We start from the raw sequence: 18,386 nt of genomic DNA, 5'->3' as shown, positions 1-18,386 counted from the left end.
CATTTTTTCTTTTCGCTGAATTGCTTGATCGAGGTCTTTGTAGTGACACCAAGGGACACGAAGCGCACTCGTACGACCACCGCTAAGCTACTTTTCGACTTAATAAAATGAGTGCTCTGACGAAATATTTTGCACAGTTTTTCACTTGTCTCTGACCTTGAGAATGTCAGGTTGATACTGCTTCTTCCGATAACACAATGTAGCTCTTAAGAGCCCTTTTTTGCGTTTAGGAGTTAGATGAATGAAATGACAAAGTTCAGCCCTTCCTGGACTTTGAACGGGCCCAGTGTCTCCATTCCTAAGATCTGAAAGGAGTGGAATTGTCAGAAACTCCAAATTTTAGGAATGAAGCTGAAATAGAATGGGCGTACTCATTCCGCAACACTGAAGCCAAGCCTCTAATTAGCTTCTAATCAGCCTTCGAAAACTAATAGGAATGCTCCTGGGTTAATTTAAGTATAACATGAAAGTTGTTAAGCACAAAATGTATTTGAAAACGTATATGAAGATGCGGAAATACATTTTGTAGGCATTTGATTCAATACATTTCGGAAATCATTCTGCCCATACCTGTCTAACATTTATTGAGAAAAGTCATAGACGGATCCCACAATACCAGGTCAAGATACACTGAAGCGACCAATTCCAAAGCTCTCATATAGGCTGGCTGAAGAAAATTGGCTGCAGGGAGTTGTTCACTTGCTCGTTATAGAGGCAGCCGGGTACACTTAGCCCAAGTATCGAAAAGTGCTTTCCTCTGAACCTTTCCGTTCTCCGTTTTCGGAAGAGCTTCCAGGAAGAAGACGCCTCCGTAGAGATGCTTGTGCTCAGCACAGGTTCCTTCGGAGGGAGTAGAGAGCGCTCTTTAGAGAAAAAAAATGCGGACTGAAAAGGTACAAACACTCTTAAAAGTGGCCGTGAACTATTTTCCAGAGTAAGCGGCGAGCATACCTAATTGGAAACCCCTAAAGTGCAATTTTTACTGAAAATCTTAATATGGGGGAGGGGGGGGGGGGGGGGGGACGCTTCAGATTTTATATCACACCCGGAAAATTTTCATCTGTATACGTAGCTTGCATGTGACATTAGCCCGCTCTTCTTTCTGGTCCCCAGAAGCGCCTCGTTAACGCAGCGAAAGTTACGCTCTCATGCGCCTTTTCCCCCGATATGTTATTTGATCAAGATCAAGTGACGGCAGTGCAAGCTATGTATTCTCATCAAAATTTTTCTTCTCGTCAACTACCTCTACGGAAAGGATCAGGATCGCTCTGTTTGTGTTCTACTTCTACCAGCTTGCCCGCGTTTTACCATTGTACAAAGGTCTTGCGACATTAAGCGAGCTGTGCATTCATGTTCGGTAGAGATTAAATTAGAATCATAGCTAGCGTTACCAATACAAACAATTGTTCGGAGTTTTCTTTCCTTCCGGTAGGCAGTTCGATATTTGAAGGTACTGATCTTCAATATGCGAAGTCACAAAAGGGTTGCTGATAGACATAGAAAAGCTGAGGACGTAGGATGCGTGTCATGTTAAGATGTGATTATAATGTCCACCAAGGCTTTTAAACCCCCTAGTCGAAGAACTCTTTTCCTCTGAAATAAGTGATTGGTGCATCGTGAGAGAGAAAAGGGTACGCTTTCACTGTTCTTTGAGAATCAATTTGCGATATTAAAACGAAGATCCCAGAGACATCCATTTGGGTCAGTGCATCGAAAGGAATATGTGGCAGTTGTCTTAGTTGAACAATTATAAAAGACACAAACTCTCATTTATATTATAAGGAGTTAGTCAAAATACAAACCTCGCTCGCATCTGACAGATAAATACATGTGCTTTCACTAGTCATTTCGCGAGGGGGACCTTAAAATCACGAAAAAAATCGGGATGATATGCATTCAAAGAGCATCTTTCATTGAGAAAATGCCCTGTAATTTAAAGTAGAACACCGCTGAACTGGGTAATGAATTTGAGATACCTGCAATGATATCCTTGATTTCTCTTTCCATTGCTCCACCAACGTTCTCGATCTCCTTCTTGGGCACGACGATGGCGGCCGGTGCTTCTCCGTAGACCGGGTGTGGCACACCCAGCACAGCCACCTCGGCGATACCGCCGTGTTTGGCGAGCAGCACTTCGAGTTCTGTAGGCACTACTTGTTGGTCCATGCACTTGATCATTTCTTTGATTCGTTCCACGAAGTGAACTCGGCCATCTGTATTGTAGTAGGCAAAATCGCCTGGAAGAATGCAGAGATCAGCTCTAGTCACCGACATAATGAGAAAGGCAGGGAGGAGTTCCGCTTGTCCCGGTTTCAGCGCAAGCTTGCTACCAGAGCCTCTCAATGCGCTACGCTTAGAGTATCGGAACTCTGTGTATTGATATTTTTGAGGGCGCCGCCACTTTGGTGCGTAGTACAAAGCAGATTCATCTGCAAAACACTTCAAAAGTGCGACATTCTCGGCATTAGATTCGGTGTTTGCAAGCTCATGTAATATTATTAAAAACACCAACCAAGTCCTTCTATCGGGACCCTACGTTTCGAAGCCAATTCGGCCTCTTCGTCAGGGGCGACTACGGCTACGGCCGTTAGGGAGCACTGTCGTTTTCTTTTTCTTCTACAATGGGTGTCTGGTCTTTTTCTACGGCTGTACCTTTTCAATAAAGTGACAAAGCCCGTTCAGATATGCGGATGGTAAAGCTCCGAGAGACCGATTGATGTTCTGTGTTGTTATCTGAATATGCCAGGATTTGAGTAACAATCTCTTTCGGGATTCGTCTCAACGTCAATGATGCATGTGTTGTTGTGACGATAAAGTTAATACGATGGTCCTTGACGTCGCAGGGCTCAGCGACCGCGCCACGTGCATGATCAAACTTGCATACGTCGTTTTTGTGCCGACAGATTCTTTCTATAAAGTTCTATGTTTCGCCGATGTATGAGGCCGTGCAAACCCCGCAATAATTTCATATATAACGCCTTAGGCTCTGTCTTTAGCTCTGCGGTCTTTTGGGCGTGGCATGAGTCGTCCAAGGGTAGACACAGACTTTTCCGCCATTTGAATACCTTCTTTAGCCAGGACACGTCCGAGTGCCTCGCTTGTTTCGTTTATGATGGGAAACGCGGATGCGCGAGTTTGGGCGGGAATTTGCACTTGACTGTTGCTGCACATGTCATTACGATGGATGAAGCTGCTCGTGTAACCGTTTTTTTTTTTTTTTTTTTAAGGTACGCAATGACGGTTTGTTCCTCTTTTTTTCTGCCCCCTTCCAATGAGCAGATGATCTTTGCCCTGGTTAAGAGTGTACTGATTACCGACGCCTTCAGATTGGCTTTTCTTTTTACTTTTAAAACACGTAATATTGCTTCGCCATGTCGCGAACTGTTTAAACATTTGGGAAAAACGGAAAAGCGTTCCCTGTGGTTTCAAATAAAGCTTGAGATAACCGGCCACCATGATTTTAACCACTAAGAAAAGTAAGTGTCGTTACTCTGAATCGTAGCTTCTTTAGTAGCTCTACATTCCTACCTTTTCTTTAAGTTTCAAGGCAAAAGACCAGATGGGCTGACGAGGACTCGATGCCGCAGTAATACAAGAATAGTTACCGTTAACAACTAAACAAAATATCAAAAACGCTCTTACAACATAACAAGTCGCAGATGAACAATCCATACCAAACAGTCACTTCAGTTTCAATTTGATTTCCTCTTTATGGTTCTATTGCTATCAAGGTTTTTTTTTCAGTATGCACTTAAATTTGCTTATTGAAGTACTAGATGTGATAAGTTTTTGAATGTCACTACACGTATTTAAATAGTTCAGAATTTGATACGCCAGTGTATGTGTGTGTATGGTTGTCCTAATTTTAGGAAGTATGTATATATCATGCCGTGTCATAGTGATGGCCTGGTCGCATGGAAAATCAAAGATACGTTGGTTCCGAAAATCTCGAGTCCAGAAAAATATAGATTGCGAGTTTATATGGGGGCTGTGCAGTTGATAAACATTGAATATCTTATGGCGTTTGAAAAAGGGGGACGTATGTACATCATAGTCAGAATTTAGAATTATACGTACAGCCTTGTACCTACAACACTGTCTCGCGAGCCTCGAGCGTGGACACTCAGCCAAAGGACGACGCAATGCAACGAAAGCGTGCTGGAGGCCGGGTATTCGAAAGAGCTGCCTTGCCGTCCTCAACTTCTCAACGACTTCTACGAAAAAGTGACGGTGTGAGCAGTACGTAGTAATAATCGACGTAAGACACAATTCCAGTGGAAGTGGTGCGAAACCGACCTGGAGTTGATATCGGGAAATACTTACCAGACCGACACCATCCCTCGCTGTCTCTGAACTGGGTAGTTTCCCGATGACACTTGTAATAGCCCCTAGATGCCGTGGGCGAGCGGTAGCAGAGCTCGCCAGGCTCATTCGGTCCCAGTGATTTACCATTGGTCACGTTTACAACCTAAAGAAAGAATTGCCACTTTAAAAAAAAATATGTATTTGAAGCGAATGAGGTGCCAACAAAGAGGATATTCAGGTATCATTCGAATGTCTGCATGCTCCAAACGGACGTGCCGCGAGCCAAGCTTACGGCCTAATTCTTAAAATTCTGTACTGTTCTTTTCTTTTTTCTTTTCTGGGGGGGGGGGGGGGGGGGGGGGGAGGGGAGGGGGCGAAGGGAGGAATTTGCGGTATCCTACTTCGGGACGTGTCCACAGTGCCCAAGAATGATGCCACACAAAAACAAAATAGGGAGCATCCACATGCCATCAGGATTGTGATTTTATATCAAAGCATTAGATTCGTAGGTAAAGCGATTGGCTTGCGGAAGACTTGTATACGTTACTAAAAAAAGTAAGGAGTTACATTTACAATTATCTATGGCTAAATGTAACTAATTACAGTTACAATTACACTTCCATAAAAGTAAGTGACCCTTACTTCAAAAAGTAATCCGTTACATTCGCGGTTTTATTTTAACATTGCTGTCCTAGGGTAAAAAACGAGACACAACTGTTAGGAAAGCGCTCATTGTGGCGGCAACTCACACTTTGTGACGTTGAGCAACTCAAAAAGTTTCATCGGGCATCTTGCCTCGTTTCTATGTGAAGATGTCGCCCGCTGCACTAGACACATTTTCAATCCACGTTTTTCCAAATAGACGGTGCCATCTGGACGCGCGGCTTAGTGGCTAAAAACAACGCGTTCGCAAAGTCTTCCCTACCCACTGGAACCCCAACACGTCAGCTAGATCCTGTTGCAAAACAAACACCTTCGACTTATAAAACATTGTCAACAATGACATAACAACAAGGAAAAAGCAAGCGTTTGGTTGCTGATAGCTAGTCGGGTTGTTTTTAGGCTGCACTGATGATGTCTCCCGCACGGGAGATGAAATGTCCGCTCGTAAATTGTTGACATTGTTATATAAGTCAGAGGTATTTGCTTTGTAATCCTGAAGTTCGGCTTTCGGAACATTTTTGCATAGATATCCTGTTGACACACTGAGACGCTGTGTTCTAACTACGGCTTTACCAAACATATCGCTTTTCTCCCCAGTGTTGACACAGAGAAGTCATATACTCTTTCTCTCTTTCTGGGCCGGCAGGAAGCAAGAAGGAAGTGAAGAGACGAAAACAAAAGGGCGCGCACAGATCCGCTACACTAGCTCGCGTGCACTTTGACTTTTTTTTTTTTTTTGTCTTTTTGAAAGGCAGCTTTTTGAACTTGAGAGTTTAACTAATATTGCTTGCATGGTAAGTCCGGTTCTTTGAATAAGTGTGCTTCCCACTTCATTGCGGGCGAGATGCGGATGTAACACCACTTTGCAAACAACCGAAAAAAAAAAAGATTTGCGTCGAGGTTGACGTAAAAAAAGGCTTTGAGCATCTAAAGATTCCCAGGCCTTACGTTCTGTGAATGCAAGTGGAGATTGATGGTAACAACGTATACACAAACTTCCAATATTCCTTAACCATCTACCCCTGTCTAGGAAGTGTTGAAAGCCTAACCGCCGAATTCAGAAACCTCACTCAAACTACACTCAAACTGATGGGCCCCTCCACTTCCTCGAGGAAGGCGCGACGGCCGGCGCTGGCCAATCGCGACGGCGGATCCGTCCTCGCGATTGGCCAGCGCCGGCCCTCGCGCCTTCCTCGAGGAAGTGGAGGGGCCCTTCAGTTTGAGTGTAGTTTGAGTGAGGTTTCTGAATTCGGCGGTAAGCCACCCGGAAAAAGGGCGGGGGGAGGGGGGGGGGGGGAGGACGGGCTAAAAGGATGGCTGGTAACTTCAGAGTTTCGTTAGAAATGTCTGGTCATCAAACATATAGTACGAACAGTAAGACAGATAGCCTTGCAGAGAATAGAACTCTATGAGTTGTGAAACTTGGTTTGTATATGATGTTTGAAGAATTCATGCTAAGAAGTGTGTAAGTTTTGTGTCATGATAAATTTAAGGCTTCTTATATATAAACTATTTTGTCGTAATGTTCGTAAGAGAAAGACAACAAAATAACGTACATAAGTTATGTGTATTTAATAATATATAAAACAAAAGCATGCACGTTTAAACGAGCGCGCGCTATACAAGATTGTAAGTGTTTAAATATAGCCGCAACTCAAGCGAAAGAGAGTCCACACTAAAGCTATTTTACTTCGACATGAAAATTCGCAAATCAATACCAGTTTGTGTGCGGAGTTAAATATATCGTTACTTTTATTTGAGAAGGCGTATTTTTATCCATATTTTTACAAAAGAATGCCTCATATCTGGTCGCACCTTCGCGTTAACTTAAAGCATCCTAACGTACGACCTGTGGCGTGTTCGAATCCCGACCGAGGTGCCCGCGATCTGACGGAGGCTTATTGCGGAGGAGGCGCCGTTTAACCGAGCTTTCGGTTGCACGTCAAAAGATCCGCAGGTGGTCGAAATTAATCCTCAGTCCTCCGCTGGGGCGTGCCAGATGCCCGTCGTTGGTCTGGCACGTAAACCCCCAAATTTGACTAACGTACGACGGGGGCGATGTTTAATAGTGCTTCAGGTGGAGCTTGGGATTTAGTGGCACTGACACGAAAAAAGACTACGCCGTCGTCACCGAAGCGCGTGCGTGCGGCCCACGACACGTTGGTCTTCTAACGCGTAAGCGTTGAGGCGCCCGCGTCGCAGAAAGGCCGGCGTCCGTGGCGCTGTGGCGGAAAACTACTGATTGGTCGATAGGGTAATAACGTCACAGCCACATAATCTCGTGAGAGAATTTCAAACAACCCACAACGCTCACGTGAGACATGATGTAGCACGTCAAATGAAAGTTATTAAAGAACATGCGAATTAAAGGTCGCCGCACGTTTCAAATAATTCCGCGTTATAAAGTACTTCATTTCCCTTGAAGAGAATGGGAAGAATTGTACGCGGTATTCGAACCCACCACCCTTCGCTTGCCAGCCGGACACGCTACTGACAAGGCCATGTCCGCCGCACTTCCTGCTCATTGGCAGGAAGAGCATGAGTAGCCAACGAGGAGGCGATGCGAACGGACCCCGTTAACGCTATTGCGTTCCACACTTTTAGGTAACTATATTTTTCTTTTTTTGTGAGGAAAATTGAAGGCTTACTGACACACGCGTTGCAGTAAAAAAAAAAAGAGAAAAACGTTTCTATTTCTTCTTTTTTTTTTTGTGCTGAGGGAGTCGTAAAAAATACCGCTAGCGTTTGAAAAAGCCTATATAGGGCAGACAGGAGGATGTTTAGACTACGAGAGCACAAAAACATCTGCAAGCTGTCGCAAGTCCCGAGAAATCTGGCAGCGCAATGTGCAAGATACAGTTGTGCGGCGCAATCCCCCCCAAAAAAAAACAAAAAAACAATCATATTGACTAGCTGAAAGCACAGGCGAAGTGGTGAATGCGTTTTTCAGGACGTCAGGAACGCACGGGCCTTGCGCACGTACCTCAGTGACAACGGCGTAAGTTTGAGCGTTTTTGATGGCGGAAATCGCTAAACAGCAGTTAGATATTTATATGGTTTTTTTTCAGTTCTCTCTCTCTCTCTTTTGTCTTCTTTCTTTTTTTTTTCGCTTTTTGTTCCACTCTCCTGTGGAAAAAAAAGACCAGTTATTGATTCGCGCCGATGTTTCTATGTCGCGTTGTCTGTCTCGTCTTAGTGCTGATTACTCGTAACCCTTCGCAGCGCCGTGTAGTCAAAGTTTTTTTATCTTCATTTCAATTGAACTTCATCCCAATCAACGTGGTAAAATTGTGTATTTAATATGTAGATGTCGCAAAATGCAACCTTGAACCATCTCCAGTCTCAAGGAACTGTGCACCTGGCACAGCCGTTAGCTCCGCTTAGTTGAGCACATACTGAAAAACAAATTCCATCGCTCGTTTTAAAACTTAGGTATAATAATAGGTTATAATAGGAGTTTATTTTCCAACAAAGTACAGGTTGGAGGGCGGCTTGGAAAAAAAGCTGTTAGCACAGCTTGACTGGTCCCAAGCCCCCACCACATCAGCAGCGGCAGAACAGCGAAAAAAAAAAAGATGGGAAAAAAAAATCAACATTATTTTTACACGGAAGAATCATTTGCACGTATATTAGGAACAAAGTCGAGCTCTATAAGAGGACACTGCCGCAGTGTTTTCGAACGCAAACACATGAAATACACCAACAAGAAAAATATACATTGCACAAAACCACTCTCCTATAAGAAATACAACAAAAACATTCAAAAACAACAAAACCTTCAAAAGCATCTTTCAGTCATGGTCGTTCCGGCTAGAGAGCATCATTTCCCGCAGACCGCCCACTGATAGGTTATCAAGTTCTATGTGATTTGTAGAAAGCTGATTCAGAATTGTTGGAAGTGTGTGAGCTATGGTTTGACGACCGTAATCTGTTCGAGAGAAAGGCACTTGCCAGGGTAACATTATACGTGTTTGATAACTGTATTCTCTTCTTTTTAGATTTGATAACTCTTCAAGATGTCGTATGTGCTTATTTTGTTCAATTTTATATCTTAAGCAATTTTTTTATTACACCAAGTTCATTGAAAAGCAAATCTGCCGGGTATTCCAGTGAAACATTGCAAATACTTCTTAATATCTATATTTTTTTTTGCAGTACGAATACCTTTTGAAAATTGGTAAGTGTGGTTGTACCCCATATTAAATGACCATAGTTTATGTGGGAATAAAATAAAGGATTATATAGTAACAGTTTTATTCTACGTGGCAAGATATGCTTATTGCGGTATATTAAGCCAGCAACGCTGGATAATTTGGATATAATGAAATTAATATGATCATCCCATGACATAGTCTCCGAGAAAGATATACCTAGGGTTTTAAATGCTGAAACTAATTCTATTTTAGTGGAGTTCCAAAAAATTGCATTGGTTATATCTACTTGTTTATTTCTTGGGCGGAATAAAATTGCCTTAGTTTTATTTACGTTCACTTTCATAGCGTTACTTTTGCTCCATCTCTCTAGTTGCCTCAGTGCATCATTCGCGTTATCTATGAATTCGGTGGCCGTATCACCAGGAAACAATAAAGTGGTGTCGTCAGCATAAATTATAAACTTCCCTGTTTGGGATATATTTATGACGTCATTTACATAAAGGTTGAATAAAAACGGTCCAAGGATGCTTCCCTGAGGAACGCCTGATGTAATTGATTTTACTACTGATGAATGACCGTTCATATGCACATATTGTTTAGAATAAGACAAATATAAATTGATAAGCGCTGCTGATTGACCACGAAATCCATACATGTCTAACTTCTTAATAAGCAAGTCATGATCAAGACATAGTCAAAAGCCTTTGTAAAGTCAATGAACAAGCCAAGGGTTTGTTTCTTATTTTCGAAATTTTTAAGAATATATTCCTTTTGTTGAAGAAGAGCAAGTTCAGTTGACCTTTGTTTGCGGAAGCCAAATTGAGATGTGCTGATCAAGCTATGATTATCTGCAAACGCTGTCACTTGAGTTAACAAAAGTTTCTCGAGGCCCCTTGAGAATACTGACAAAATTGAAACGGGTCGGTAGTTTCCTAATTCATTTTTATTACCTTTCTTAGATAAAACTATAACTTTCGCCAATGGCATCCACTTGGGAAACACGCCGTTTAAAAGGCAAAGGTTAAATATATGCGTCAAGCAAGGGCATATAATGTCAATTATGTATTTAACAGGCTTTATTTGCAAACCATCACAGTCACAACTTTTACTATTTTTTAATGCATTAAATACGTTTTCTACATCTGTGTCTGTAACAAGGCTAAGAAAAATGGACGCGCAGTTTCGAGAACTTATAAGCTTGGAAACATCTAACTCAGGACTTTCTTTGCTTAGACTAACAAAGTACTCATTGAATAGATTTGCCAACGCTTGGCCTGTCACATCCTTACCAATGTAGCTTATCTTTTCTATATGGTTTGGAGTATATGTACGATTTATAACTGAGTTTAGTTTTTTTCTTAGGATATCACTTCTATTATAACATGTTCCCTGCCATTCTGGTGGACGTGCGCACTGGTTTCTGCGAACGAATTAGATTTAGTTTATTGCAAAAATATAGTTTATAAAAGAGTTACGGTTCATTTCTTAAGACTAAAAAAAATATTTTGGTGTCGCACCATAGATATTTTTAATGCGTTAGTATTAGTGGTTTGGTACAGTGGCCCAATTTTTAAATAATATCAAGGGAGCGTGGACCGTCGGGACGGCCAGCGCTGTGCCGCGGAAAAATGCGGCGTCACGGGAGAGATTAAGCGCGTGCGCACAAAACTTTTTCTGTTGCGGGCGTCGTCAGCTAGCGTATTCCGCGGACCGCACACAGCCTCTGTTGATTATCTGCTGGTATAGCTAACCGCCTTTAAGCAAAGGTCTGAACAGCGCTTCCTTGCGTGATACTGCTCAAGCGTGGCATAAACTGCGCGTCGTCTCGAGTTTAATTTACTTTTTTTGTTAATTTCATGCTTGCCTTTATTTTTTGGGAACACCAATAAAAATGAAAAATACGGTGACGCGACAAACTGAATGCAACGATGCTTTAAACTACATACCGCAGAATATGCTACGAGGCATCAAAACTAATCCAGTGCTTTCTCCCTGCCACGTGACATCGTGCTATACCCCGTGCAGTTGTACCCAACGGGAAGGCCACGTGACACGATAACTCTAGCGTCGGCTGCGGTACAACACAAAGTAAAACGGAGTATGAACAGGGTTTTCGCTTGGTGTTATGTATTATCAGCTGCGTTGTTGCTGTCGTCATCTAACCTGTGTAGCCGGGTGGTCACAGTTTTCTTTGACCAGCGGGCGCGCGAACATTTTTATGCCTCCTCGGGGGCCCATAAATACACGGGAACGTATTGTGAGAATGTCGATGGGCGGCATGACGCAGAGGGATATAGAAACAACGGTCGGGGTTACACAGCTAGACTAACGTCAATAGGATACTGTGTCCTATTGACTGACGTCAATAGGACACAGACTGACGTCAATAGCGTACACGCCACGTCGCGGCGCCCCGCCCATAGAGTAATATAGTAAACGTAAAGAGAGGACACAGAAGTCGATTCGCGTTCCAGATAGTGCGTTTAATGCCCTCCGCTACGTGGCGCTTTTCCGTGATTTGGTTAAAATTAGTTAGAACTTTTTCCGTGAGAAGTATTCATTTTTGAAATTGTTATGCTTTAGAATTATTTAAAGTACTTAGAACGACTAAATAGTTTTAACTTAATACGTCACAAAAGTCACGTGAGGAATGGCGCCTGCCACGGCCTGCCGTGTGCCTGCTCTCATGCACGCCGTCGCCTCAGCCTCTGCTCGTCTGTGCGTCGTTCGTCCGTGTCGTGCGTGCCGTCCGTTTGTGCTTTCTGCTGCGGCGTGTTCGGTCGGCTTTGCATCAAACAAGGTGACGCATGACTGCCTGCCTGCTCGCATGCTCGGCTTGAGTTCGTGGAGCCGGCTTGAGCTTCTCGCGCTGTTGTTTCCGTCGGGTTGTTGGGCTGCAATCGTGTGTGTACCTTGATTTTCGATGAAATTTCTTTGAAAAGGGAATTGAATTATGACTCTGCGAACGACATTTTCCATGGATTTACAGATGACGGTGTTGAACGGTGTTTCAGATAGATCCTTGGTTGTTGTGTTGTGCTCTCTGGAATTTCCAGGAAGTGAGTTCAGCCACTTGCATACACTGTTGTGCACACTTCAACACTGTTTTCTGTTATCCCCAGTCTTCTAATTTCTCTCATTGCAAGAACTTAAGACTGGCTTCACAGTAAAGGCTTTGGTCTGTGATCAAGAGGCTTCAAACGTAAGCTTGGCCAACCAACTTGGTGTGTCTGTGGGTAAGCCGTGTTTCCTGAAGTTGGTAACTAATATGTTTACTTCACCTTTGATGTTTCGCACCTCATCAAAACAACCAGGAACTATTTCCAAGCACACAAATTTTGCATTGGAAATGAGGTCATTGACTGGTCCCGTATTGTTAAACTTTATCGTTCTACCCATGAGATGAGGTTGCGATTGGCTCCGAAACTTACAGAGAGACACATTTTTCAAAACCTTTTCAATAACATGAAAGTAAAACGTGCCGCACAGGTAATGAGTGCCTCAGTCTGTCTTGCAATCCTTTTCATTGTTTATGCCAAGGAGCTTCCTGAGGCAGCCATGGTTACAGCCTGTTTCTGCGATAGAATGGACAGCTTTCTAAATAGCTCACAATTCAAGAAGACCGGGCAGAAGTTGCGTCATGAAATTCTGAAAAGAGAATCTGAGGTATTTGATCTCCTTCACCTGCAACTCGGATCGATTTCAACATGGAAGTTCGAAAGTAGGATGCAGTCAAAAACATCATGGGGTGTCACGTTACTATAAAGAGTGTCCTCGTGCTCTGGGAGGAGCTTTCAAATAGCCATGACGTTAAGTTCTTACTTAAACGACGCCTGCAGCAAGACCGACTTCAGAACATTTTTGGAGCTATATGACAAATGCAAGGCTGCAATAAAAACTCATAGGTGTGTCAGTTCACCTCAGGACTGAGACAGATAGGAATAAAGGAACTGTTCAAACTGTCGAACAATGGAAACGTAGAGGATGACAACGCTGACCTTTTCAAGAAGTTGCCAATATTTTTGCATTATGAAAGTTCACTTTCAGACAATGTGGGATGTCGTCCAATTGATAACTTCCCGCCACTCGAGGATATTTCTAAGCTGACATCAGACATCCAGTTTAACATATTTGATGACTCGTCCACTTGTTACGTTAGGGGCTACTTGATCAAGCATTTCCTTGGAGTGGCAACCCACAGGTGTGGCTGTAATGAACTGCTGAGGGTAGAATCTGACAGCTTGGCCAAGCTTCACCAGTACTCACTCGTGCTTAAAGCATATCACGTGCCTGGAAAGGTCTTCGGGAATCTAATATACCATCCCAGGCTGCCTTTAATTTCATTCAGCAACTAGAAAATCGCTTTCTTGCCGCAATAGAGAGCGTGGCGCATGTTTGAGGAGAGTGTGCTATCTTTTATCGCACAATTTCAGGTCTGGGTAGTTTTGGCATTGCTCAGAGTGCCACAAATGTTTTTTTTTTTATGTTTCGCAGAATACGCTTGTGTTGGCATGTTCGATTTTTTAACCTGAACTTGGACAAAGTTTGGTTGCACTCTTCAGTTGCTGTAAAGCAACTAGACAAGTTTCACTGTTAATAGTGTATTAACGAAGGAGGTTGCAAATCAGAAACAGAAAGTGCGTATTAATTGAGCGGTGCAGTTTGCTTTCAAAAAATTTGTTTCCCTTATTTCTAGCAAATGCGTATCACGGCCCTTTTGCAAAAGTATTTATCCACTTTGTACAGAATTGCTATGGAAAATAGTGTATAGTTGCTATAGATATTAGAAAGAAAATGTATCCACTTTTGTATCCACTGTCTATAGTTTTTTAACCGCTTTTTTTTAGCCATACTTTCTTTTTGATCAAATGTACTTCGAGGAATGTCTAGGAACGTTGAATATTGTCAGATTCCGAATAGAATTCTCAGTGTTTGGTATTGGCCCGCCCGCAGTGTGTTTCAGGCTATGCCGATTCGTATGTTTTATAATAGCCGGATGGAAATTCGTACTCTTCGCTCTGTGCTTTGCTCTCTTATTATACTCTTTTGAGTGGTAATGATAGCGATGTCTTATTTATTTATGGACTTTGCTTTCTGATCCCAAGTCGGCGTGAAAGCGAATGGACCATTCAGCATTTTCCCTGAGGAAAATGTTTGTTAACTTGATTCCGCTAAAAATCTATTACGAAGTGTACGATATGCCGAACTCCTTCATATTCATTTATTTTTGTGAGTTTTACTATCTGTTTCTTATAAAACATACAGAGCGTCTGAAGTGAGTCATGTATATACGAATGTGGTCCAATAAAATATTTTCGAACCACTTACTGTTGTTGACCCCAAAATGCTCCACCAGTCAGCGAGTCAATGTGGAGGTTGTGTAACTTCAATGTTTTACAGTAGAAAAAATAAAGAAAAAGATATACGCATCTGTATTGTGAAGTAACAATTTTGTTTTAAGCATTTTGCACGGATTATATCGTAAAAATTAAAATAAAACTGCGTCAACATTAAAAGAAAAAAAGAAAGAAAAAAACAGTGGCTCGGGGAGTTGAAGAGCTCCCGAGAGCGTAGCGAGGAGCGACGCAAGAAGGAAAGATGGGGAGAAAGGGAAGGGAAAGGGTACCGGAGAACCGGAGCAAAAACGACCAAACCGAAACCGAAACTAGCTTGACCGGAACCGGAACTAGATTGAGTGACAGCTAGCGCCCGCAAGGAGCGCTAGCTGTCACTCGTCTATCTGGGCCACTGGAGCCTACGGCAGTGTCCGCTCTTTACCTGGTGTCAGAGCCGTAAATGTAGATATGCCCCGCCGGCGGCCCAAGTGCGCCATAGCCCCGGTGTCCCCCACTGCACTTCGGTGCTAAGGTATTACGTCACACGGCCGGCGTGCGTGAGGGCGCTTTGGACGCCTTCGGAAACTCCTGCAGCCGGGCTGCACGTTGCGTTCTTCGGCCTGCTACGCCGTTCTTGACACGCAGTAGCCTTACCATGTCACCGGGCCGTAAGCGCACGGTGTCGTCGCCCCTGAATGCAGATGTATGCACAAGAACGAAATGGCCAGGTCAATTTCCGCGCACCGCGCGGACGTCCTTTATGCACACGCTAAATGACCCAACTGATCTGCTTGCACCAGGGAGAAGAAAGGTTTCGGGAATGTTCTCCCCGCGGAATGTGCTGAGAGGCTGCATTCACCAAGTTTTGTTATATAAAACCGCGGCGCGAAATGTTTACGCATTTCTTCGAGAATCAGCGTGAAGGCAGCAGCGATTTCAGCCCATTTTGTTTTTCATTTGGCGGAAAACTTGCTTTGAAGCTTATTTGTATTTTGATTCGACAAAGCCTTATATATCTGGCCTCAAGACACGACACGAAACGTTCTATCTGCGTTTATTATAGTCATAATTCAATGCATCGTAAGCATGAGAATTGCAGGCTCAGATAAAAGGAAAAATAAACCTGAAAAAAAATATCTAAAATTTCGTTACCTTGATTTCGTTCATGATAGCAGGATACCCGATGTCAGTGTAAGAGATGACATCCTTCGGCGGGGCACAGACGCAGCCGTTTGATTCTGTCATTCCGTAGAAAAGCCTTAAACTTCGAAGGTTCTCAAAAACGTTCCTGGTTAGATCCGCAAGCTGTTTCGAGAGCGCGCTACCTCCGACGTCGACGTGCCGCAGAGTGTTCAGTCTCCTACCCGTGGACTGAACGTAATGAACCAGTTTCTCAAGGTGCCCCGGAAAGCAAAAAGAGAAGTTACCTGGAAGAGAGGAGACGCGGTAAGCCTCATTACACGGCACCCCAATGTGCAACCGCGAACAATACGAATATGAACAACCTGCCATGCTTACTTGGCGCATCTCCAAGTACTTGCAGATGCGGAAAGGCTTGACCTTAAAGTTTAGATACAAGTCTTTAAATTATTAAACCAACCGTAAGGAACGTAATCGGAATTGTGGGGGCTATACTCATCACAAACAGAAATGCAATAGTATGTGTTGGCGTATTCCCCCCAGTTTGTATGACTGGAGGGAATACGCCCTCCAGTCATACAGACTGGAGGGCGTATTCAAAATTAACCTCCCAGTTGGGAGGTTAATTTTGAAAAAAGGCATTTGCTAAATATAAATAAATAAGCAATACATTTACGAGGACAAGTATGCGTGGCGATTCCGACAATGCACTGTCCACCAGCTCATTTTCCTATTAAAAAAAAAAAGGCAAGACGGTTTGAGTCTGGTGTTTCTTGCGTTGAAGTAGCTGAATATTAAATTCAGCTACTTTTAATTTTTCCGTATAAATGTACCGTGTTCCTTTTTTTTAAACTTAAGTTGCACATAGCAGTAGTCAATAAATAGAAACAAAGTTGGCATGCCCCCTCACCTTGAATTTGTCGATCATATCGGCGTACTGGTCCATCCCTAAGGTATGAGGGGCAACTACACAGATAGCTCCAGCCAGAGCCGTGAGGATACTACATAGCCCTGAAAAGTGAGCCAATTGGTTCCATGCCAGCGTGACATCTCTGTCGGTTTCAGTGCCGAATTTTCTGCAAAGATTTGTTAAGAAGCACGTCCCAATGAATTAAGGGGAGGGAGAAGAGACAATGTTTAGAAATATTTCAGTTTTGAGACCCTTGAATAGCTTTCTTCAAATGAGTGAACGATGCCTGTGTCCACTTCCTCACGAACCATGGAGTGTGCACTGATTGTGATCTACAGAGGGTGCTAAGGGACAGTAGTCCAGCAGTTCATAATATTTATGGGTGTCTACAGCGAATTTTACTACTGCAAAACTAGCCAGAAAATCGCAATAGCTAAATCGGTCCTTTGCCAAAAGGTCCATTGTTGACCATTTACAAAAAGTGCGACGACAGGAATTAATGCAGGTTATTGAAGCAAATGGTTATGACTGTAATTAAAATGGAGCGAAGAGAGTTACTGGCTCTACTTTCACCTTCATTGAGTTTGTTAGAAATTACAATTTATTAACTATAACAACTTACCCAATTAGCATTTACATTGGCGATCATTTAATAATATTTATGTTCATTAACAGCATATACAAAAAACAAACAAAAACCCTCAAAGTATGACTTGATAAGGAAAACATTATCAGATGCAATGGGAAGTAGATTACGCATATGAACCTTTCTAACAAGCATTTAAAGCTATATGTAGTGAGACCTGTCGATACAGAGCTCTCATAGTGCTCATAGAAGACACGTATTCCTAGGGTGACGAATAACGTATCGGATAGAGGCTCACAAAATAAAAAAAGGAGGGTACAACCTGCGCGAGTCAGGCTGCTTTGGCATTGATGGACAGTAAAGTAGAAATTTTAAATCGGGGAATATCGCCCATGAAATGGTATAACCAATAGCACCCAACTTTGTGATGCGCAGGCGTCATTCTATCACAATTACAGAGTCGTGTGTTTCTTAATGTTTTTTTCGCGGTTTATTCATAATAAACTCTCAGTTGTTGGTCAGCGCTTGTATCATCCAATTTTTGTTCTTCAGTTCGTGTAACATTCGCGCTCTTTGAACATGAACCCACGCCAACTAGACAAGTTATCCTGTCTCATGAAATACACATAAAAACAGCATGAGGCAACACTTCAAAACAAGCGAGTCAGAAGACTCGGAAACTTTAATGCAGAATCGTAGCCAAATAATTTGTTTGCAAAGTTGTGTAAACTCTGCATACTGCACAAATATAATGTCCCAGAGATAACCGCAAATATTTGGGCACACTTTTGGGAAGGATTAAAAGTGCTTCGTACATCGTGAAAGTCAAATACTGTAAAAGACAAAAATTTTGCGCGAACCTAATTTTCCCGAATTTTGCTACTCGCCTACAAATCGAAAAAAAAAAAAAAAAGTTTCGCAAAGATTTTTTGAGGAAAATGGTGACATCTTGGAAGCTACATTGAAATGCTACGCTTCCCTGAGCAACGACCTAACAGCGGGAAAGCACCCCTGCAAAGGTTCTCACGTTGTTGCATGTTCTATTCATAACTAAGTATTTCAAATATTTGAAAGGAAATAATGCAATGAGCTGAAAATAATGATCACCTCAATTTTAGAACCCGCGAGTAATTGAAACATTTCTTTGGAGCCATTCGCGGAAATTATAGGGCGCCAAAATTAAGTCGTTTACAGTATTAGATGCAATAATCTGAAAAGGCGATCAGTTGTCCGGTTGTGCTTTGGTGAATGATTTTAAGAATTACCTAGTCGGCCAGTCAAGTGATGCAGAC

General features: G+C 42.7%; 1 protein-coding gene across 1 annotated transcript; it reads right to left on the bottom strand.

The window, feature by feature from the left end:
- Positions 1-706: 706 nt before the first annotated feature.
- On the bottom strand, positions 707-17,141 carry LOC8026374 (luciferin 4-monooxygenase). The gene is made up of 6 exons (XM_042291436.1): positions 17,131-17,141; positions 16,509-16,674; positions 15,611-15,910; positions 4,324-4,468; positions 1,977-2,237; positions 707-840 (listed from the first exon to the last, which is right to left on the bottom strand). The coding sequence occupies exons 1-6, from the start codon at positions 17,139-17,141 to the stop codon at positions 707-709; spliced, it is 1,017 nt and encodes a 338-aa protein (XP_042147370.1).
- Between the last annotated feature and the right edge of the window lie 1,245 nt (positions 17,142-18,386).

Source organism: Ixodes scapularis, unplaced genomic scaffold, assembly GCF_016920785.2.
Source record: "Ixodes scapularis isolate PalLabHiFi unplaced genomic scaffold, ASM1692078v2 PGA_scaffold2__306_contigs__length_199485367, whole genome shotgun sequence".
Lineage (NCBI taxonomy): Eukaryota > Metazoa > Arthropoda > Arachnida > Ixodida > Ixodidae > Ixodes > Ixodes scapularis.
The sequence above is the reverse complement of the archived record's forward strand: the minus strand, read 5'-3'. Positions and strand labels throughout refer to the sequence as shown.